Source organism: Varanus komodoensis, unplaced genomic scaffold, assembly GCF_004798865.1.
Source record: "Varanus komodoensis strain SLA01 unplaced genomic scaffold, ASM479886v1 scaffold9, whole genome shotgun sequence".
In the NCBI taxonomy this organism is placed as follows: Eukaryota; Metazoa; Chordata; class Lepidosauria; order Squamata; family Varanidae; genus Varanus; species Varanus komodoensis.
This window is the reverse complement of record NW_025336598.1, coordinates 36,852,917-36,877,142: the sequence shown is the minus strand read 5'-3', so window position 1 is coordinate 36,877,142 and position 24,226 is coordinate 36,852,917. Positions and strand designations below refer to the sequence as shown.

The following is a 24,226-nucleotide window of genomic DNA, read 5'->3' as shown; positions in this document are numbered from 1 at the left end:
CACACAATGGCTTGCTTATTTGTTTAAATTTCACGTCCTGAGACAGAGGTGCGGGGCGTGTGCGCGTGTGCATGCGTGCGCGCTCGGGGGAGAGAGAGAGAGAGAGGGAAGGAAAGCAAAAAGAAAGAGGAAAAGCAAGCCTGGCGGTCCGGCAGGGAAGGATAGCGAGATCCATCGCCTCCCCTCCGTGCTTTTTCCACAGTGCGCCGTCCTCCTGGCGGGCTCCTCAGCAGGCGAGGGACGCGGAACGGGTGGACGAGCCACGGCCCCCCCCACCGCCCCCAGTTCGTGGGAAGGCACGGCTAAGGACTCGGTCTCACAAGCACCCCGCCAGGGGCTAGCACGCCGCGCACACACACACACGCGCACACGCCCGCCCGCCCGCACGCACGCGCCCGCTCGCGCCCACGGAGCAACTCCTCCGGCGCAACGAAGTCGCTGCCTCCCGCTAGGGGCTGGGGCTGAGGCTGCGCGGCGCCCCGCGGCTCTGCTCGCTGCTCTCCGCCCGGGCGTTTCCTTCGCGTCCTGCCGGGCAGGCGAGCCCGTTCCAAGCGAGGGAGCCGCGGGGAAGGGCGGGCAGAAGCGCCTCCGGGGGCTGCCGGCGGGGATCGGGCGCGAAGGCGGGCAGGAGGGGAGCGCGGCCCCGCGGTGAGGTCGGGGCCGCGGGGGCTCGTGGCGGGGGTGCTGCTCCTCGAGCGGCGGCGGCGGCTGCGCGGGGCGGGGGGGGGGGGAGAAGACGACCCTGGCTAGGATGCCTTTGTGCCCGGTCCTCAGCCCCGCCGAGGGGAGGAGGCGGAACTGCGCCAAAATCGACTGCCCGTCTGGCTGACTGCGGCCAGTTTGCGCCCGCGTCCGCTCGCTCCCACCTCTCCTAACTTCCCGGAGCGCCGGATTGAGATGCTGCCAGGTAACGCTACGCCGGCGGTGCTGCCCTCCGCGGGGCCCTGGCTCTGAGTGGGGAGGAGGGCAGGGCGAGGGAAGAGCGAGTCTCTTGACGAAGAGGGGGTGGAGGGGGGTGGGGAAAGGGGGTGGCCCGTAAGAGTCGGGGGGTGCACCGCGAGTCCGGAAGGGCAATAAAAGTCGGAGGAAACTACACACGGCCCAGAGGGAGTGCGACAAGAATAGGCGAAGGAGTAGAGGGGAAGGGGCAGAGGGGAAGTGAGGAGAAGAGCGAAGTATCCCACCTCCTCCTCCTCCTCCTCCTCTCCGGCGGCGACGGACTGCAGATCGGGGACTCTGGCTCGCCTCTCCGTATTATGTCTGCACTCCGAAGGAAATTCGGGGACGATTACCAGGTCGTGACCACCTCGTCCAGCAGCTCAGGCTTCCACCAGCAGCAGGCGTCGGCTCCGAAGAAGAAGCGCCAGCGGTTCGTGGACAAGAACGGCAGGTGCAACGTGCAGCATGGCAACCTGGGCAGCGAGACCAGCCGCTACCTGTCCGACCTCTTCACCACCCTGGTGGACCTCAAGTGGCGTTGGAACCTCTTCATCTTCATCCTCACCTACACCGTGGCCTGGCTTTTTATGGCCTCCATGTGGTGGGTCATTGCCTACATGCGGGGTGACCTGAACAAAGCCCACGATGAAAAGTACACCCCCTGTGTGGCCAACGTCTACAACTTCCCCTCTGCCTTCCTCTTCTTTATCGAGACAGAGGCTACCATTGGCTATGGCTACCGATACATTACGGACAAATGTCCGGAGGGCATCATCCTCTTCCTCTTCCAGTCCATCCTGGGCTCCATTGTGGATGCGTTTCTCATTGGCTGTATGTTCATCAAGATGTCCCAACCTAAGAAACGGGCAGAGACACTGATGTTCAGTGAACACGCTGCCATCTCCATGAGGGATGGCAAACTTACCCTCATGTTCAGGGTGGGCAACCTCCGCAACAGCCACATGGTCTCTGCTCAGATCCGCTGCAAACTCCTCAAAGTAAGTTCAAGCTCTCTCTATTAAGCACACATGCGTGATCTGTATGTGTGATCTTGATTTTGTAAGTTCACCCACATCTTTCCATGCCTTTCTTCTCCTCCGGAAAGCATGCATATGCCTTTCCCTCCTTTTACCCATCTGTGCATTAGTGTCTCCTTTGCATCCATTCATTCTTCTAGAAAACGCTCAGCACATTCTTTGCATTGGTTTTCCCAGCACCATTGCATTTGCCTTGCTATTTCCCAGCACGCCTCTTCCATGCTTCCTACTGCTGCACATCTGCTTCGGGTTCCTTTCTCTTTAAAGGCTTCACAGTGCTGCCTCCCTGCTATGTTCTTTCCCCTTAAACACAGATTTCCTGGCCTCTTCCTCAGTTAAGGTTGCATTTCTCATTTTAGGTTGTAATCTGAATTCACGTTAAGCTTTTTCCTGTCCATAGCCTTTAAAACTAAGGCATTCCCCCTCCTCCCTTACACTTCTTGTAGTAGAACCTGAAATAGTTCACCAGCAAAAGTTGTCCTGTGTCATTGTAGAAACTCATTAAACCACCTTTTTGTTCCAACCCAATAGATATTTTGCATTATCATACAGTTGCCACTTGAAGTGTGCAGGCTATATTTAGTATTTCTTCAAAGAACAGGAATAAAATATTTTTTCAGAGTTGACACCTTTCATCAAAAGTATTGATCTGTCATAAAAAAATAATAACCTCGGACCATAAAGGTAGTTTTCTACATTCAGTGAAGGCCAAGCTTCAAAAAATATGTGTTGTTCTTTGGGATGTCATTATTTCATATATCTTCCAAAGACCAATAAAAATTTAAGATATTTTATACATTCTTAATATCGGTTTGCCTTTCTTTTGATACTGCTGAGATAAACTTGATCCACAATCTAAATTTGATCAAAATCCTAAGAAAAAACATATTTCCAGGAGCTAAAGTATGTATGCAGTTCATTTGTTTAAAAGTACCAAGTTCTTTGAACACTCCAAAACACGATGGGTGCAGATTTGTCTTATCTCTGTCTTTGAGTGACTCAGTGTGTAGAAGATTATATCTGCTGTATAGCCTAAAAGGAAATCTAGTTCAATACTTTCTGCTTTGTACTTTGTTATGTACAGTATCAAAAAAAAAAAAAAAGATTGTTTGTGCCACATTGGCCTGGTGAAATGCAATGCTGATTGATCTCCTAGCTCTCAGAACTGCCCTGTGGGCTTGCATGTTCCTCTCTCCCTGCCAAATCATAGATTACAATCATGGTTACATGCAGGTTTGCAAACTGGTCCGGACTAACCGTAGTTGCTGCTAACATCACTGTAATGCCAACTCTAATGGGAAGGGGTTCAACATAAGATGCATGGCAGAAGAATAGAAATAGCAGTAGTATTATCTTCTGTAAATTTTTAAATATATTGCAAAGATGAAAATTTGCCCCTAATACAATGGGTCTTGCTTCTCTTTTCTTTCCATTCCAAAATCTGTTTTAAGCAGCCAAATTAGGCTCCTTTTTGGGGGTGGGGTGGGGGGGGTGGGAGAGGCATAGCTGTTGGAAATTCTTGTACGAGTGGAAAGCCATAATTGGATCCAACCCCATGACAGTTTTCATTGAGACTTACTATGCTATCTGCCTTGCATTTAGAGTTGATGCACATCCATTGACTTCACTGGTTTATGAATGAATGATTTAAGTGTCAGACATATGAATTCTGTGAGGTAACCTGTTGAGTCCAGCATGTTTGCTGGATGGGATCTTTAGTCAATAATGTTAACTTTTTTTTTTTACTAATGGAGCTCTGACTTTTAAACATGATGCCCCATCATTGGGTGAAAACAGATGTAAGATGAAGATAAAAGTCATAGGTTTACAGTTTAGTTGGTGCAATAGATTTTGTTCGGTCAAGAAGTAGTAGATTCTGTGACCTGTACTCATTGACTGAATGGTGAAAATATACTAAGGAAATCATGAGAAATTTAGCAAGTTGGAAACCACCAGGAAACCCTCCTTCAGCCGAGTCAGTACGAAGTTTTCTTTGTTACTTTATATGGATGATAGCCGTAACTGTGACATATAACGTATGAAGAAACTTTGCAGTACTTATTTCCAAAAGATGTTCTTACAGATTTTTCAAATTGGAAAGTTCTATTAATATTAATTGTAGTAACCACTTTCCACTTGTCATGCAAAGTGCAAGTTTATTCTTCTATCAGTAATTTAAAATGACAAAATAAATTATAGGTGAAATATTCTCATTAGTTTTTGTCTAGTCTTTAGGGGCATAATGTATACCACAGTGTGCACTTTCATTATTTATGAGATTTTATAATCAAGCTGTAATAACCAATTACATAGAACAAACTATGGAATTTAGCAGAACCTTGAGTGTTAATTAATTATTTCCCTGAGTTCAGATTTGCATTGCACACCAATTACTGTGTTGATTGATACATTATAAAGTTGCTCCTCTCTGTAACACTGACATGCCTCTGCATACAATTTACTAAACAGCTGAAGCTACTTTAAAAGTTACACTGCAGTTCCAACAATATGATCAACTTTAAGGAAGGCAACGCACCTTTTAGTCACATATCTATGCAGTATTTGTTGCCTAAGTACTATCTTATTCCTTCCATAAGATTTTACTAATATTTTTATTTATTGAATATGCTATATACAATTATGAAACAAGAACTTAAACCCAAAATATTAAGGATTAATTTAATGTACTAAATCCATACACACATTTTAGATACTTTGTGCCTTTTGGACATGATACGATAGGATAGCTTAAGCTGTGCTTCTTTTCAGAGGTCACACATGCACAGAAGTTTTGTGTGTTGCATATGTAAACTGAAATAAGGAATGGAAGGAGCCCAAGGAAAATACACTGTAATTTAGGCTGAAATAAAGGATTTTCTTAGGAAGTAACAAATGCGATTTAGTATAACGTAGCTGAAACCCTTGCTAGGAGACAAAAAAAAATCTAGATCTGGTGAGAAACTGGCAAATACATTTTTCCCTCACTCCTAAACACAAAGAAAGCTGGGATATATATCTATTGAAAACAATTCTTTGGTTGAACAAATTTGGATTTAAAGACTATCAAATCTATGCCTTTCACTTTTATAGCCACAGACACAGATTCTTACCCAAGAATGAGATCTTGAATCTATTTTGTCAATTATCTTCCTGTTCATTTATTGACCTGGTTCACATGGAATGGACACACCATGGTTTAATTTACTCTGGTTTGTTGAATTGTGAAATGTCATTATGTGCAAACCCAGATCAGTGGATTAATTATGGGTTCTGGTGTAGTGGTAAGAGCCAGTGTGTGTAGTGGTTAGAGTGTTGAACTGTGACTTGGAAGACCTGGGTTCTTGTTTTCTCTTGGCCATGGAACTCGCTGGGTGACTTTGGGTCTGTCACTGACTCTCAGTTTCATAGGGTTATTGGGGCAATAAAATGGAGAGAGAATGTGTAATATGCCTTGGATTGACTGAAATATGAAAACGTGGGACATAAATGTAACAGTAAATAATTGCTGAAGGGAACCCATGTTACTGGGTTGTGTACTGTGGGCTGTTCAGTCTATAGGTTGTCCTGTATGCAAATCTAGAATCATAGGTTGTTTCACCAGGCTATGGAGGAATTAAGCAGGGGAAGTCCAAAACCCTTGTTTTTTTCACATGTTGGTATTGCAGTGCTGCAAAGGCAGTTAGGATGCAGGAAGAAAGAGAGTTAGGATACAGCAAAGCAACAAACAACCCGGGGATGGGGAAAAATGACCAAGTGTTTTTTATCATCTGCCAGACAAATTCATAAGCCATGGTTTAAACAAACCATAGATTAGCATTATGTGCAAAATAGGTGCCTTTGGCACTATACCTTATCACATTGGATACCTTATCACATTGGATAAGGTATAGTGGAGTAAGATGTAGAAAACGTGAATTATGGTGAATCGTGTTTTGACAGGTGTAGTTTGTGCAATTAGATGTTGCAGTATCTGAACTGAGAGCACTCAGAAGGCTGACAGAAGAGGCAAAGTAAATTTTGCATAGATGCATAGTTTACTGAATGGAGTTACAGACTATTTTGATTTCTTTACAAATAAAAGGAATATGTACACACATGGACAGAAATACACTTTCCTAACAGGCTAGGGAAAACAATAGCATAACCCTTAAAATTAAAAGAGCAAAGCAAAAGTCATCACTTGCATGCATCTTTGGCCCAGTTTTAATACCTTTACTTAAAAACATTGTCGCTTTCTCAGTGATATTAACATTATGCCCTTCAATCCACATTAAAAGTAGCCACTCATACCGGGAGAAGAAATGTAACAGTGGAGGTGTTTTTATTTTACATTTTGATGCATTTTGATAGTTTTATCCATTCAGTCATCCAGAGATGGCTCTTCCAGTGGCTCCAGCCTTTGGGTATTCCTTAACCTATGTGGAGAGCTCTGCCACACATGAGTGAGGGGTAGGCATGAGTATGGGGATGATTACACAGTTCCTGTTCATTTCAGTGTTTGCACCATAAAGGGGCTGGGATGGCTGCAAAATCCACTCCTAGCTCTGAAGTGGTGGAAGCAATGTATGAATCAGAACAGGAGTGAAGAATGTTCCAAAAGGACAATGCCCTATTTGTTTAATTGATTTGATCTAGTTTTATAATAGCCATTTCCAAATTCCATGCACTGCCTAATTGACGGCAGTCTTATAGGACCCAGTCTTATAGGACCCACTACATTGGAAGGAAGGGTCACAGGATATGTGGCTGCCGTTCTTACTAGATAGATATCAGAATGCATAAGGGCAATAAATACTAGCAAGAACAGAGGGATGCATCAAGGTAGCCAGTGTAGAGTCACGGTAGAGAAACTTGAAGTAGAGTTCAACTTCTTACTCAGCCATTAATTTTATTGGGTGTCCTTGACCCAATGGTGTCCTTGGTGTTCTCAACCAAACATACCTCTTAACATTGTTGGCATCTCAGACTAATGTCTTAGCCCATGTACACCATGCTGAATTGGTTCCTCTAAGAAAGAATATTAACATAATGAATTGAACTAAATAAATGAAAACAAAGCAGATGGGACAATCCTAGATCCTTAGTCTGAGTGTTAGTGGCCACAGACATTTACAGGATTTAATACAGTATGTTACTTTTGTAATTGTAAGAGAGATTTAGTTAGAAAGTGGAGCAGAAATATAAGGAATGCATATTTGTTTAGCAACTTTACTTCCAGCTCCTTTCAACTAGAACTGGATGTTTTGCTTAGCTTCAGGCTCTGTCAGCATATCGGTCATTCTGTAGTATTAATTTTCTAATCGTAAGTATTGTAGATAATCAATACTTGCCGAACAAAATGCTACAACTGAGTCTTAAATGTATGGTATATGAAGATATATTTTAGCAAGCATTTCATGTTTAACGTATTTATGTAAAACTTATTATTGTATACCGCAGAGTCATATCTTAGAAAAGAGAAACATTCATGTAACCATACTTAATTTTAATTCTATATCATACTGGAATCCTGACAAATAAAACCTGCCAAATGTTGGGGTTTTTCTTCATAGTAACAGCATATGGTTTCAAAGCTAAACATTCAGGTATTTTAAAATATAGCCCTTTGTACACGTTTTAAGATCTGATTTAGAAATTGTTTGGGGATTAGCAATGGAATATCTTAAAAACAGATTTAAAACTATGCTGTTAACATAATTTATTAAAGCATAACTTCTTTATCTGTGAAAGGGTATAGAATTATGCTTAGGTTGCAGTTTTGTCCTAAAAACACTTACTTTGAAATAAGTTTCATTTACACACATTTTAAAAGTTAATTAAATGATATTTTACTAATTTGTTCTACTAGACATTATTATTGGGGGTGGGGTGGCCCAAGTATCCTCTCTCTCTCTCTCTCTTTTTACAAAAGAATATCAGTTGAAGTGTTTTTTCAAGTACAAAAAACTATTACTTAACCAGTGCTTCATACACAGCCACCAGCTTTGGCAGGTTTTTAAAAAGAGTCTGCAGGTGGCCATTTTTCAGTTCTTCAGGGCACGCTCCCCACCCTTCTGACCACTCTGAGTTGCAACATGCTGATATTTCCAAAGCCCTGCTGGCTAGCTGGAAGTGGGACAGAGGCATTGGCCACTCTTCTTCCATTTATATTTTGGCTTGTTTCATCTATTTCTTTCCATAACAGGCAACGGGAGGAAAATCATTTAGGTACACTCTGGAAGTGATCTAAATGTCCCTTGTTTTGGGGACATGGCTGGGGGCTGGGAGGACTTTGGATCCTTTGGATTCAGAGCCTGCCTTGTTCTATCCTAATGGAACAGCACATCCTAATCTGCCCCCTTCCTGTCTCTCCAGCATTAGAAAGGTACAGATATAGATACTTCCATGGGGACAGGGAGTGGGAAGATGCTCTCCTGCAAGATCAGAACTATCTTCAGTCCTGGAGCAGAAATTCCAATCTAACCTATGTTTCACGGGATTCTATAGGATTATCCCCCTGGTTACTTTTAATGAAAGTACCTTGACCCTTATAAGAGCCCCAAACCATTTATATAAAGGGGAAAAAATAAAACATCATCAAATGATTGAAATCTTAACATCAGAAGGAGCACCCTGTTAAACATCATGACAGCCTCAACAGAATACAAGTGTTTTTGCTGCCTGCTGCATGGGGGTTTGCCTCACCTCCCTTGGGAGGGGATTCCAACACTGGGCAGTGCGACAGAGGAAGTCTTGTGCTGCTCTCACATTCATTCTAGGAGAGAAATTTATATCCCCGGTATTCAGTATTGATGTCCCCAGTAAATTAATGGCTAACTGGGTAACATAAATTCTAATATGAAGGAAAGTAAATCTTAATTGTATTGTGTGTCCAATGGGTTTTTGTAGTTATTTGAATCAAAAGCTTTATGTATCTCTATGGAAACATATTTATTCAAATATCAAAGAATATTAACATGGTAACCAAATGTGAGATGATAAATATGCAGAATGGTAATTGTAGTGAGCAAAACATTCCCAAAAGGACTTCTAAGAATTGTTCCAGGGGCATGTTTTTTGTATGATATTTCTGAGCTGTCCCAAATGAAGAAGTCAAGATGAGATCATGTGTTGATGTCCCGACAGCTCTCGGCAATGCCCTTATATTATTCTTGATGATCTGTTCCTTGATGGAAAACAAGTAAAGGAATGTAAACTCAGCTCTCTTTAATGATAGACCATTAATTTTATCAAACTCCCCAACTATGACCTGGGAGTAATACTCCTGTTTCATTTTTTTTTTTGATCAGCATTTGTAACTAATAGATTTCCTTAAGCTCCAAAAGCAATATACTTAACTTTTACATTGTATGTGATGTTTCTGCATTTGGCCTCTGTTGCCTTTGGATTAGCTGAAGCGATCATTAATTCACTCCTTTAAACTATTTCACCTTATTTTTCCCTATTCATGTGTGCACATCATTCCCTATCCACAGCTGTTTACACGTTTTTAGACAATTTCATGACCCACTGGTTTCACCTCTGTTTTTAAGTATTCTTTCAGTGAAGATTTTTTTAACGAGCACAGAAAAATGTATTATTTGTAAACATGGAATAAAATGCCTTTTCTCCTTATGTATTTGTGCTACAGCTCTAGAGGTTGTATTGTGGCAAAGTTGAAAAGGAAATGTTGTTTGTGTAGTACTCAGTTTCAATTTTGCAATGAAACCAAAACAAACATAGTAGATTAGCAGCCTAAGAGGTCAGGAGGCAGTCTTGCAGATATCCTGGCCCTAAGTCCTTAACCAGAATATCCTAAGCTTTATAGATCATTCCAGAATCTTGAATTTGGCCTTTGAAAAAGATTGGAAATTAGCACAGCTGACATAAGACCAATGAAATGTGTTCTGAAAAGCATGGATCATTCTGACTACCATATTTTGTACAATTTTACCACTTCTAAACACTTGTTAAGGGCAGCCTTACATAGAGTGCATTGCAACAATCCAGCTTGGAGCTGACTGAAGGGATGGATCAACGTGGGCAGCCCTGCCTTTTCCAGGAAGGAGCACAGTTGGTGAACTACCTGAAGCTGGCAGAGGCATTTTGGGCCACAACAGCCACTGAAGTATCCAAGAGAAACACTTAGTTCAGGAATATTCCCAGGTGGAGAACCAGATCCTTCAAAGGGAATGCCGGCTTATGCAGAACAAGTTGTATTTCTCTTCTGAGTTAGTTTGTTGGCCAATGGTTGTTTTGTCTTCAACTTGTTGGCTGTCATCCAGGCCATCACTGCATCCAGGCAGCATTGCAGAACACCTAAACCCTCTTCGGTATTTATTGAAAAAGAGAGCTGGAGCTGGTTATGTCTCTATTTTGAAAAGATCCAGCCCAGATTACCCCAGATTACTTCTCCCAGTCATTTCATGCTAATATGAATGAAGATAGGAGATAGAGTAAAGCCTCTATAAGAGGCTGAGCATTATTTTCTTGGAACGAGTTTCTAAGGTTTAGTTTGGTGTGACTACATCAACCATCTAGTGGTACCCCGCATCACATGCCAGCTAAATGTCACAGAATGTCCCATGACTGATGGTATCAAATGCTACCAAAAGGTCCAGCCAACCCAATGGAAATACACACAAAATACTCGTTTTTAGTTCCTGGCATTGGTCATCTTTCAAGGTGACCAAGGCTGTTTAGTTCCTGCACTGAGTAGGAACCCAGATTGGGAAGGATCTAAGTACTTTAAAGGCTCTAAAGACTTGAGTTGCATAATAAGGAATAAAAAGTCCCATAGCTTTCAGAGGAAACATTTTTCAGGGGATATATTGTTCTAACAGTTATGACTACTGTGTACCTCATTGAAAAGCATTTTAAAAAATTATTTCTCTTATGTCTGTTCTTGATTTTCTGTTATTGTTTTTGTTATTAAAGTTTGCCTGATGGGAACATATGCAGATAGTTTGGCCAAAGTGTTTGTGATTTATCCACTTTGAACTACGGAAGCCAAGGAAGTTATTGCAATTCCATTCTTTGAGTTCTTTTGTTCCATGAGATAATAGCTACAATCCCAACAGAGCTAATTTACTTATAGGCAGTTTATATGTATGTACTTCAGCTTAACTAGGCAGAGCAGTTTGTACTGAGGACTGAGAATCTGAAATGATGATGTACCAGTAAACAGTCATAAAGCATAATAACATGGTCTAAATTTAAGACCTGACCTTGTTCAGGTTCAAAAGACAACCTAAAATTTTGGCAGAATTGTCCCTGGGCAGATCTTCCATTTTGGAACCAGCTGAAATTTTGTAATAGGACAGTTTTGCCTTCAGAAAGCAAAACTGCTAGTGGATGACCAAGGGTGGATAGCTGTTTGAACAAAAGGTCATTCACGTGGAATCAGGTAATGGACATTCCATAGTAATGCAGACGATGGGAACACAGAAGCCCAAACACTTGTAAAGGGAACACAGGAAAAGTGGTATGCATTGTATATTTTCTGCCAGCATTCCCTGCCATGCAGACTACTTTGGGTGCCCCAGTGGCAAATTCAAAAATAATGTTCATCCTTTTTCTGTCACTTTAACAACCACATTCTGATGCCAACACTTCTGCAGATCTCATAAGCTACTGAGCTTTTAATTATAGTAAGATGCATTTATAAATAATTCATGCATGTTCTGTAATGTTTGGCTTTTTCCCACCCCCTTTAAAATAACATTGCTGCATAATCATTTTGTTAGGAGCTGTTTTTTGGATGATTGATCGTGCAAAATGTTGGCAAGGATGTGATGTGACTTACTGTCAGACTGTCTTGAAAATCACAGTACTAGTTTGTGATTTCTCTCTCTTTCTCTCTCTCTTTCTTTCTTCATGTTTTGTTTAGTCTCGGCAAACGCCGGAGGGTGAATTTCTCCCACTCGATCAACTTGAACTGGATGTAGGTTTTAGCACAGGGGCAGACCAACTTTTTCTTGTTTCACCACTTACAATCTGTCATGTGATCGATTCGAAAAGTCCCTTTTATGACCTTTCTCAGCGAAGCATGCAAACCGAACAGTTTGAAATTGTTGTCATCCTAGAAGGGATCGTGGAAACAACTGGTGAGTAGAGCGATATCAAAGGTGATTGAACCATGTATTTATGTTTAGTTTCAAATATTCCTTCCTCCCTGTTGCACAAAAAAAAAGTGAAATTGGATGGTTATTTCAGTATAAATGAATGTTATGGGCAAAGTCAACAAAATACTTAGATTGAATATTATGCATATGTTTCACAGTGTTCCTGTCCGAACGTGTTGGGGAAACATTTGTGTGGTTTTGTATAAGATGGCTCCATGGCATGTTGCTTTCCCTTTGTTTGGTCTCTTCTATTTAAGGAAGCTTTTTCTTCTGTTTACACACAGTATAAGCTATACCAGCATAACTGAATTGACCCATGAGAGATGCAGGTGAACATAGACTGGCTGCTGGAATGCTAGAACTACTGTGATGCCAGGTTCTTATTGCACTTGGTTGTGGACGTAGTGAAAAGAAATCCCAGGAATTATATTTCTAGTTGCAATCATTTTTATGCTCTTGCCTCCATGGCAAGCATTCCAAAAGTGCTCCCATGGGGATTCTGCACTGCACAGTTGGCAGTTTGAGTGTCACCAAGTTGATGCTGCACAATACAGTGCCCCCCCACCCAATAACACCATAAATTAAACTTCTGGCATCATCTTCATATGTCTACCCAAAAGTGAATCCCATTGAGTTCATTGAACTTTATACATGGGTTTAGGATTGCAGCTTCAATCTGTATAATTGAAGAGCAGTAAAGGTAAAGGTTTCCCCTTGACGTTAAGTCCAGTCATGCCTGACTCTAGGGGGTGGTGTTCATCTCAGTTTCCTAGCCAAGGGAGCCAGCGTTTGTCCACAGACAGTCTCCGTGGTCATGTGGCCGGCATGACTAAACACCGAAGTGCATGGAACGCTGTTACCTGCCCACCAAAGTGGTACCTTTTTATCTACTTGCATTTGCATGCTTTCGAACTGCAAGGTTGGCAGGAGCTGGGACGGAGCAACGGGAACTCACCCTGTCGTGCAGATTCGAACCGGCGACCTTTTGATCAACCAGTCCAGCAGTTTAAGCCACTGCGCTACCTACATCCCTTTGAAGAGCAGTACATATAAGAAATAAATATAACCAGTGCTTTTTTTGTAAAAAAAATGGTGCCGGAACTCACGTCGCCGCCGGCAGTAAGCACTCACACACCAGTCCCAAGCCGAGCAGCATCCCAAGCTGAGCAGCGCCCTATCAGCACGGACAGAAAAGCAGCCTGCAGGCACTATGTTAATGAAGTTTGCTGCTGACCTGCTACGCCAACAGGAGATTCAAAATCACTTCGTAAAATCCATTGGAAAAAAAGGTGCCGGAATGCCGTTCCGGTGCGTTCTACGACAAAAAAAGCCCTGAATATAACATATTTTTTTTCTTTTTAAAAGGGAATACTGATCCAAAGTTTGTATTTTCAAAATATGACACAACATACCATTAATGAGGAAAGCAGTTCATTATGATTAGAAATGAATCCCACTGGCATTTGTATTCCCTTGAGATTTGCACTTGCTCTGCAGCAAGAGTTCCCTGCCGCAAGGCACACAGCGGTCATATGATCCCGGGTCTGTGTACATGTTCAGTGCAGTTGGATATTGGGTCTGCAGGCAGCCTCTGCATTCTCTTCAAAGTATGTCCTTGCAGCAATCTTGCATGGGACAAAGGAGTGTGTTCCTTTGTGCTAGCCATTCTGGTCACTAGAGTAAGTTGCGTTGGAGAGGCATGCCTGCAAAAGGGCCTGGAACTTACGACCAACACACACACACTTCTGTATGGGTACAATCGTATGTACTGTTCATATATCCCACTTGGTCATCCCTTTGGACTGATCCATTTGCTTCCCAGGAGGTCATAGAAATTTATGCTGGCACAGCCTCCCCTGTTTGTTTGGGTCCCCCTTTCAGTGCCTGTGAAGCCCTCAGGTTTGTCAAGATGCATTGGGATTGCTTACTGTGGTAGATGAGGTTGTTCTTTGTTTTGGCTTCAGTTTTGAACTTTTATCCATGAATTTGCTTGATTTTAAATATTCTTGATGTTAGATGTAGTAACCGCCCAGTTCATGAATCATGTGAAAACTCTTGGGTTGTTTAACCAAGGGATTGACAGAGATGAGTGAACAAGCTGTTTCCACATTTGTTTATCTATTTTTTGTGCCACCCAACAGTTGAATCTATCTGGGTGATTCACAGAAGCATATTAAAAAAACAATATAAAATATACCAAAAACATTATAAAAGTTATAATGTTTAAAAGTTAAACATTATAAAACATAAAAGTTAGCAATACAAAATTTAAAACCAAATGAAGACAGAAAAACACTTCTGAAAAGGTTCTTCTCTTTGTTGGCACCATCTGAGTTTACCTTGGAGGAGGCAGTCAGAGACAAGTCCCAGAACTTGATTAAAATGTCCAGGTAGATAAAGGTCAAGAGAGGGATTCTTTCAGGTGTTATGGTCTCAAACCATGTAGGGCTTTATAGGTTAAAACCAATACCTTGAATTGGGCTTGAAAGTATATCGGCAGCAAAAAGTGAAAGTGGCCAAAATTGGTGTTATAAGACTGTTTGATCCCTGTTATTAGTCTGGCTGCTGTATTTTGCATGATCTACAGCTTTCCAACAGTCTTCAAGAACAGCCCTACGTAGAGTGCATTGCAGTAGACTAGTTTAGAGATTACCAGAGCGTGCTAGATCATTGATAGCAGACTATCTCTGTCCAGGTAGGGACATAGCTTAGCTTTCAGCCAAAGCTGTTAGAAGGTACTTTAAGCACTGGGACTACCTGGGCCTCAAGTGGCAAAATGACCCGAGAAGTACCCCCAAGCTATGAACCTCCTCCTTGAAGGGGGGAGTGTAACCCCATCTAGAACAGGTCAGATTCCCTCCATCTGGTCAGAAGAACCACCCACCAACCGCATCTCAGTCTTGCCTGGATTGAACTTCAGTTTCTTAGCCCTCATCTAGTCCAGGTGGAACACATCCACAGCCTCACTTGCTGAAGATGAAAGGGGGAGATAGAGTTGTGTGTTATCAGCATATTGATAACAACACATTCCTGAACACCAGATGACCTCATGCAGTGGTTTCATGTAAATGTTAAATAACATAGAAGATAGCACTGAACCCTGGAGGATCCAAGAGACAGAGCAATGTCCTCAAGCAGCACTTTCTGGAGTTTTACCATTCAAGTAGGAGTGTGTCTCACATCAAACTCAGACAGTTGCCCCAGAAGGATACCATGGTCAATGTATCGAAAGGTGCTGAGGGGTCCAGGAGAACCGACAGGTTGTTTCTTATATGTGAACCCAGAGGTTTTAGGATATTCATGGGTTAAACAACCTAGAGAACAATTACCCATGGTTAGCTGACTCTGAATTGTTTAACTGATAAGCAGTGCTTGGGTTCACATGTCATAAAACAAATGAAGATTGGGGTGTTTCTGGTTGTTGATAAAAATAAAAAGTAGCTCACACACAGCTGCAAGCTTCATTAATCCCTGCGGGTTCCTAGGTTAAATAACCATTGTGACATGTGAACCAGGTCAGTAAGTAAGGATTTGCAGGGGAGCCATATGAAAAGTAATGCATAGAGAGATGAGATAGTAGGATAAATAATGCAGAATATAGTGGGAATGAAAGGCAAAAGAAATGGAACTCAGAAGATTCACCAGCCTGATGACTAGCAATGGTAAATGGAAAATTTAAGCTGAGTGCAGAATCAAAGATGATTATAAGGAAATTTAATAGAAAAGGGATGATAATGTAAGTGGACAGAGATGAAAATGGAAACTGATCTCGCGTGTAAGAAATATACATTGGGTCCCTGCACTATGGATAGTTATTATTGGATTTATTTCAGAGAAGAAAAATGGCAAGTGATATAAGTAAAGAAACTGAATCCAACTTGCAGACTGGGTAATAAATCTCCATTAAGCAAAGAAGGTTATGGAAGTTAAATGTAGCTCCATATGTTATAGGCATCCTGACAAATAGCATAATACATAAAGCGATTTACTCTTGCCCCCAAATTAAATAGCAAATACTGCCCTTGCTGCCACTCTCTCCATTGGCCAGTAATTGCTGGGCCGTGATGTCTTCAGCATTCCTTGGCCTTGGGCGTTTGGCAGCAGCAGCAGCAGCTTCAAACAAGAAACCCCTGGCTTGTGGTCACAGATCATGTGGATCATATCCTAGGTGAGATGACTGCCTTCCTGGAACTGCTTCTGACAATTGGACAATATGGTGTCTAAAAGACTGCAGCAAAAGCTCTTTCCATGCATCACTGCTGCCAGGTTGCTCCTGCAGAAGTAACCCCAAAGGAAAAGAAGCACCCTTTGGTTGTTGCTATGTTGTGGGTTCGGTTGCATGAGGATGCACATAAGTTTGAAGAGGATTAAAGCCTCTGTCTCTCCACCGGAGAAGTGGGCATGAGATAAGGTGAGAATTGAGCTGCTGTGAGTTAAAGGTTGGGCCACCAGTAACTTTGGAGACCCTGTGCTGCATTTTCAGAGTGGAATTTAAATCGGTTGTCTTAATAAACACTGTGTAAGGATGCATTACTTCCCCTTCGTTTGGATTAGATTATTACTTGTATTTTTATGGTTGATTTAGTAATACTGATACTGATGTGAATCCTTGGATCCCGTTTATATTCCTCTACCCATCAGATGCTTTTGCTGGAAAGAGGGTGGAATAATTGTCACTGATTCTCTTTTCCTCATGCAGTCCCCTGAAAAAGTGCTGTGAGGTGCTTTGGGTGTAGTCTTGTGGAAAATCTTGTACAAATAAACAATATGATCATACAGGGCTATTTCGGATGAGGATTTATTGAGGGATCACTGTATTTCATATGAGGGTTCACTCATATTTCATGGGCGATCTTGTTGTGTTTTTGAAATCTTCCTGTGTTTTCCTAGTAATTTCCCCAATTTTTGCTCAATGGATAATCCAGTATGGAAGAAAATAGCAGCTTAACTGCTCATGTTTTGTGATGGTGTGGACTGTAAACTGTGAAATAGAAGCAGGGGGTAGTTGTTGTTCCTGAGGAACCTGGATAATACAGGGATACCTTGGCTCACGAACTTAATCCGTTCTAGGACTCTGGTCGTGGCCCAAATTGGTCATGACCTGTCAAATTTCCCCATAAGGTTCAATGTAAATAAGGTTAATCCGTTCTGTAACCATTTTTTTAAATCACAAAAATGGAAACAAAGTGACAAAGAACAACAAAGTAACAAAGAACAACAAAGTAACAAAGAACAACAAAGATCGCGGCCACCCCCCCCCCCCCAGCACGATTGTGCCTATCTTCACCCCCCAGCATGACCGCAATCATGCAGGGAAGACAGGCGTGATCATGATCGTCACACGATGCGGAGGTCGCAACCTGAGGCGAATTTTCTCTGAAATTTCTGTTAGTGACCCGATTTGGTCATGAACTGAAGCATTTGTGAGCCAAGGTACCACTGTATATTGGAGATACCCTTCCTTTTCTGATTGTTTGCTGTGTATTTCCTGTTCTAGAGCAATATCCTGCAGCTCCTTGCAGTTCTTCAAGATTGCTTTGTCAGCAACTCAATTGTTTCTTCCGTTGCTTTACTCCCAGATGTGAAAGCATTTACCATCAGACCTGAAAGGGCTTGCTTGTCTTGGAAGATTGTTTTGGTGCGTTATGTGTGTGGCAGGAGCCTGCTTAGCAATGGTGGCAATGGAGTGGTAAGGGCACCAGGGCCTTTCTTTTACATAGCAGTGATGTGCTGCCAGCAGTAGGTGAGTGGAGAACCTGTACAACGCTTTAAAAGGAAGAGTGGTGCCCTCTCCTCTGATTGTTCAGAACAACATTAGGCGCCACTTAGATGCTTCCTTTGCTGCTTTATTCTTGGAGCGCAGTGCTGACATTGCTTGCTTAACTTTGCAGTTTTTATATGTTACTAGTATTCCAAAATAACAGACTTGTTTAAGGACTTGAATTTTCCTTTTCAAAAGTGTGCTGGTGGTGAAGGGGAGGCATTAAGGCAGGGAGAGGGAAACTGAGCAGGAAATTTGCAGACACAGGAGAGCTTCATCTTTTTGAATTAAGGAATTTGGAAATCCTGTGTTATTGTTTGTAGAAAAATCAGTGTGTGCATGTGACTAATATCTGCTAACAGGCATTCCCAGAATGGAGAAATAGTGCTGTGGAAGGGGTACAGAGAAATGGTAGAACAAGGTGACGAGAAGGGAAGCAACACCCAGACACATTCTGTCATGGATTGCCCTCCTTTCCTGGGTGTGAAATCCTCTGTTGCAGTGAGAAAAAGGGATTTGGTGTGGATTGTGAGATGCAAAATTCAAGCAACAAACAAAATTCCTCACGCACATCCAGGTATATGCATGGAATCCATTGGATCGATACATGCAATCAGTGGTAGAGCCATTGTGGTGCTGCGCTTAGAGTGTTGTACCAGGACTCTGCAGATCTGGGTTCTGCTCCTGACTCATCCATGAAACTCACTAAGTGACTCTGGACTAGTCACCAACTTTCAATTCAACCCACATTGTTGTGAGGATAAAACTGAGAGGAGAAGGACTGTGTAAGCCAGCTTAATAATAAGGTTGTTTAATAATAACAACTACAATGGTTTAAGATAATATTGGGAATTCACAGATCTCACAGTGGGTATCTGTTTTGTTATAAGATTGACTCAGCTCTTAGAAGTTCATGTTTGTGATTCTAGTTTTGATTTATTGTGTATATAACAATGACAGTAGTGGAAAATTTCTGGTTATTAGCATCCATTAATTTTAGAACAACCAAGTTCATTAAAGAACAACAATCACTTTGTACTTTCTGGTTTGAGTGATGTAACATAATAAGGTCCAGGGTGCTTGCTGAGATTTTTATGGCTTGAGAGTTGCTATTTTCTTGAGTCAGATCAGATTTCCTATGCTAAGCAACACCATCCTTTGTACATTCCTAAGATTAGCAGCTGCAAAACTGAAGGGCCTTATTGTCCATATTGGATAGCTGTACCTGTGGCTGGTGTGTAATGTGTCCTTAATACAATTAGAAGGAAGACATTATTAGAGGTTGAGGTGCCAAATTATTATTCCATGGGAGAAGCAGGGCGACTTATTTTATAATGTTAATGTGTTTTATATGTTTAGTGTTTTATATTTTAACTGATGTTTGGTAAGCCGCCCCGAGGCTTCGGCGAATGGGGCGGCATAGAAATTTTTAAATAAATAAATAAATAAATAAATAAATAAGCATAGCAGAGGAATTCAGAACAGGTTATTATCCTTATAGATGGTTCTTCCCACACGTAGTAGATACCCTGTGTGAATGTCACTGATGTCCATGTTTATTTTATCCTGTTTAGCAGTTCAGGATGGTGGATTACACCAGTCCCACATTCGAATCACCCATGAAGCTCCACCTTCTCCGATCAGCAAGTTTCATCCTGCCTGGGGGAAGCATCCCCAGTGGGTAGAGAAATGAAGTTGAGCAGAGGGGCAGCATGATTTGGGAGTGGGGTTAATTTTCCTTCTTTGCAGATCTGACGCCCGACTGAGAGCTTCGTTGCCGCTTGGGCTAGTTGCGACGGCGTTGTACCAAGAGGCTGAGTGGGATCATCACTTTTTCTCTCACATGCATGGATTGAGTTGCCAGCTATTTTACGTGGAATAGTTTTTCAGTGGGTGAGAGTATTGATTTTTAAGTAAAACAGAACTAATAATACATCAGCTCTTGTTTTTAAAGGTAATCTTATTTATGCACTTATTAAGCTATATTGCCAATTCTGTAGGTTAGCATTGATCTTTTTCGCACATTACTGTATTTTGTATATCATTCCTGAGACTACTGAACATGTCTCCTGGATAGCTTTGCCCTACTTGCTTCTAATACAAAGAGCTTTTAATGTATTTATAGTAAATGAAATCAAACCATATTTCTGTAATATCCAAAGCTGGGTATAAAGAAGCAAACAGAGAAAACAGTTCTTAAAAACAGATGATACAATGAAAGAAACAGGACACAAGGTGCAATCCTCTGCATGTTTAGACAGGACCGAATCCTACAATTTCTACTCTTCCTCAGCAAGCATGGGCTTTTTCTGTCTGAATAGGTAGAGGATTGTGTCATTAGCGGCTTGTAAACTTCATTAGGATGGAGCATAAGGGGCTATGGCACTCCTGCCCACTTTGCCTCAAAGGCCTTTGTGTGACCCTTCACAGTTTCACCACAGGGTTTAGAATTAGTTCTTAGTCTGAGCACCAGAGTATGGAGAGGTCTTATTGCCAGCAAGGGGAAGACAGCACTGGGTTTACTGCCCCTGCGGAAACTGTGAGTGGACTCTGAAATTACAATCCTATGGCTATTTTCTGGGTAATAATCCCATATGCAATCAATGAGTGTCAGTTCTGAGTTCTTAGTTTTGACTCTGAGTAACACAAAGGCTTCCTGAATTCGTTTCAGTGCTATCATTTAAGTGGGCATATGGTTAGCTCACCCTTAAGACATGGCAAATGAAAGCCAAATATGAGACATATACAACAATTATTTGCCCTGTGTAAAGTAGCTCTTCTCTTTTTAACACATAGGAAATGAAGTAACTTTCTTTCTATTACATACTAATGGTATTGCCGCTTTATAATTCAGAAGTCTTTTAAAACCTTAGCTGGTTTATATTTATTTATTTATTATTTATATATGCTGCCCCTTAGCCCAAAGAGCTCTCTGGGCAGCTTATAGTAAAACTGCAAGAACAATGAGAACAATAAACGAATAAAATGCATTAAAATCATACAAGATCTGGTACTTGTGTGATCAATCAATCAATCAATCAATAAAATTAGTGTTCCATTTTCCTTTTACCTTCCAGAAAGGTATTCTTCAATGAATAAAACAATTTTGCAAATAAAGTTTATAACATTTACTGGACCACAAATATTTTTACTAGTCAACGTGCCGATATATTCCATTTGAGGAATATTAATAATAGGAAAGGGGTATAGGCAGAGAAATGTGGGGAAGAAGGAACCATTCCAGTTAGCAAAACACTTTCTCATTTGGTCACCTTGAGACAATTTTTAATGACCGGATTAAGAAAGTGAGCTGCTATTTACAATCCTAGGCCTTATGAATTAGAAATTAAATCAAATAAGCAAATGTTAATTTAAGTTTATATTTGTTGTAATTAAACATTTGCCTCTCATTCTATTTGTCTTTTTTGCTATGTTTCTAAACTGAAAGTACAACTCAGTATACAGGTCATGATAAAGTAATGTCTTAGTAGAATAGAAAGACACTAAGTAGGATCAAAATACAAGACTATTTTGAGTGCAACTGTGTTTGGAAGTTGCAGTGTTTATAAAATTGACTTGTAGGGAAACAGTAAAGGGCATGTAAAGATTTGTGTTTTTCTTCCTTTCCTTTGTAAAGAGATCCCAAAGTACTTCTTCAAGCTGACCCATCCTGGTTCTCATTACAGTCTTAATATTGGTTTTGCTAGGGTTAATGTGTCAAAATAAACAGTGGAGATCTTGGTGCTTGGTATTTATAAAGCTTATTGAATTTAAATGGAAATCCAATACCTGTCTGCCAGTAGGGAGATACAGCTTTTAGGGCAAATTTTGCTCAGTAAGCTTCTCACTAAAATGCATAATGAGGATAAGGCTTAGATCTTTAGTTTCCCTCCCTTGCAGAGCTACACACCAGAATGCTTTCATGATCAAGTAAACAGACAAGCTATCTCTTGTTAAACACTTCCTGTTTTTAAACACATTTGAATATGGTGCAGAAAAGCAAAATTTCTAAAATGGAAATTGTGTGTCTGTGTGTGCACACACGCATTGTTGGAGGAGTGAGAATGAAGAGCTGTGTTAACAATAGGAGTGCCATGCAAGGCCTGACTTTTTCACCCCATGTGCACTCACTCCCTAAATTCACCTTTAATGTCTTTTGCTTGCGTGTTTAATAGGATGAAGACAGTCTTGGAATGTGCACAGGGAATGTGTACGAATCCAATAAATGCCCATTCATATATATATCGTGCCATGTTTTATTATGAATCCTCATGAATAAAAAAGTGTGGTGGAGCAAGTGCTTGGGTAGGCTGTTTATGGAGGGAAATGCTCTTCAGCTGTGATTAGAATATACTACAGGCATGGAAGGAGTTGTGTCTATTGCTGTAGACTCCACACTCTGCCTCTTAGGACTAAGGGTGCATCCAACGCCCGCTGTCCTGGATACACACAAGGCTTCAAACTTGGAGGCTTATGTGGATCCAGTGCCAGAATCAGGCATAGCGATGACCATCTTCACTGTTCCCACACCTTGCACCCTGCCTTGCATCCAGCTGGCATGCAAGAGGAGAGAGGAGAATTAGATGCAGTCCAAACATGATGCAAGTGCTCCCTGCTACCCCTGGCACGCCCCTTTTCTTTCCCTCTGGGGCCTGTTTGCAATCCTGGAGATGCAGCCAGTGAGGTTCTTCACATACTGGCTGGAGAGGGGCAAGGCAAAGTTGTACCTTTGGAGAAAGTTGAGAGGCCACCGGATTCTGTCCTTACAAATCTCCTCTATCCCTTTAAATCATTTCACACAAATTTATTAGCTTTTCGAGTGTTCTGGAAACACTGGCAAACTGTTGCCACCCTTCTGAATACATGTTTAGACATATACATGGCAACAAACAATATATACTCTACCAGTACTTTTTGTTTATTTAAAGAAAGCTGCCGATAATGTCCCACTGTGTTGTGAATGTCTTCATTCTTTGAGTGGCATCATGTATATGCTTTGTGCTTATATAGTTTTACCTGGTGCTGTCCAGTACAGAGAGGAGTGCTGAGCCTGTGTTATCCATCTGTTGATACTGTCCTTTTGAAACAGTGGCAGCACCCTGAAATATAGTGATAAGTTTCCTTAAAGCAATAAAAGAATCTGCTTGTCTGTGTTTTGGGGGAAAAAAGTAAAATAAAATACTTTAAAATAAGCTCTTAGTCTTTGTGCAGCAAAACTCTTAAAGCTGATTATCATATTACATTATAATGAAATGTGGGTCATGGTATTGGAGGTCCTCTCTTTATCTGTTGTTGATGTACTTTAAACATTTCAATATTATTCTGTAAATAATCTACTGAACCTTGATTAGCAAGTGGTAATTTGCGGTATAGAAAAAACTCCAAGGAAAATAGTTCATGGATTTATTCCTAATACTGTTTTAAAGCATTCCGAAGGTTATTCTAAAAACTGCAAGGACAACTTAAAACTGTACTTTTTGTATCACAAAGGGGTAATTAATCAGGAGATGGGTAGTTTTAGTAATCTGACGGAATGAGTTGAAAGAGCAAGGGAGCTCCATCTGCACTCTCCTGACAGCTTGCCCCTGTATTTGCCACATCACACTGATTTTTTTAAATAAGTTTTATTCTTAATAAACCTAACCAAAAAAAAACTACAAACAACATCAATCATCAAGAACATCGGACCTGCTGGGTCAGCCCCCCACATTTTTTCTTTTTATGTTAAACTATAAACATATTTGAATCTATGCATAGTCCCGTTTCTCTAGCCAATGATAAAAATAACCCCAAGTTTTATAGAAGACTGTATCTTCTTGCTCCTTCAGAGGCAAAGTCAATCTGTCCATTTCTGCACAATTCAAGATGCCACGTCACATTTATGAGTAGGCAAGGACACTGCTCATGTTCAGTTGGTGAAAGGTCAGGGTTAGCATGGATTGACATATTTTAGGTCTGGAGCACTACAGACTGAAAAAAAAAAAAAAAAAGCCTTCAGGAAAAGACAGTAGCCAGCCCTGGTTTCATAAAACGCCCCCTTTTATATTTCCTCAGCTTTCCAGATTGTTGAATTTCTGATATTGGCTGTACTGAACAAAAGCTGGCATGGTGTGCGTTTGGTAGATAGGCTAGATCTTTTGCCTGAAATGTGTTGAGTCCTGCGTGGTGTGCCTACTCATGGGCATCCACAGAACAGAGGCCATCTGGAAGCACTGAAAATACACAAACTATCCTAACGGGAATGCCAGGGCCCTCTTTGTTCTGCCTCAGGAGATGCAATTTATTTGTCATAGGCACTTTTAGAGGTAATATTCAAAATAGTGTTGATTGAATAGAATTTATCACTGACAAGCATTATCAGGCACTTCAAGGCCTGTTGACTCTAA

General features: G+C 41.3%; 1 protein-coding gene across 1 annotated transcript in view; it reads left to right on the top strand.

The window, feature by feature from the left end:
* The first annotated feature begins 1,086 nt into the window (after positions 1 to 1,086).
* The window catches only part of KCNJ3 (potassium inwardly rectifying channel subfamily J member 3), a 131,130-nt gene continuing 107,990 nt past the window's right edge, over positions 1,087 to 24,226 (top strand). The window contains exons 1-2 of the mRNA XM_044418464.1: positions 1,087 to 1,937; positions 11,845 to 12,061. Coding sequence (XP_044274399.1) covers positions 1,257 to 1,937; positions 11,845 to 12,061 — 898 coding nt within the window. The 5' untranslated portion in view covers positions 1,087 to 1,256. The remainder of the gene's footprint in view (positions 1,938 to 11,844; positions 12,062 to 24,226) is intronic.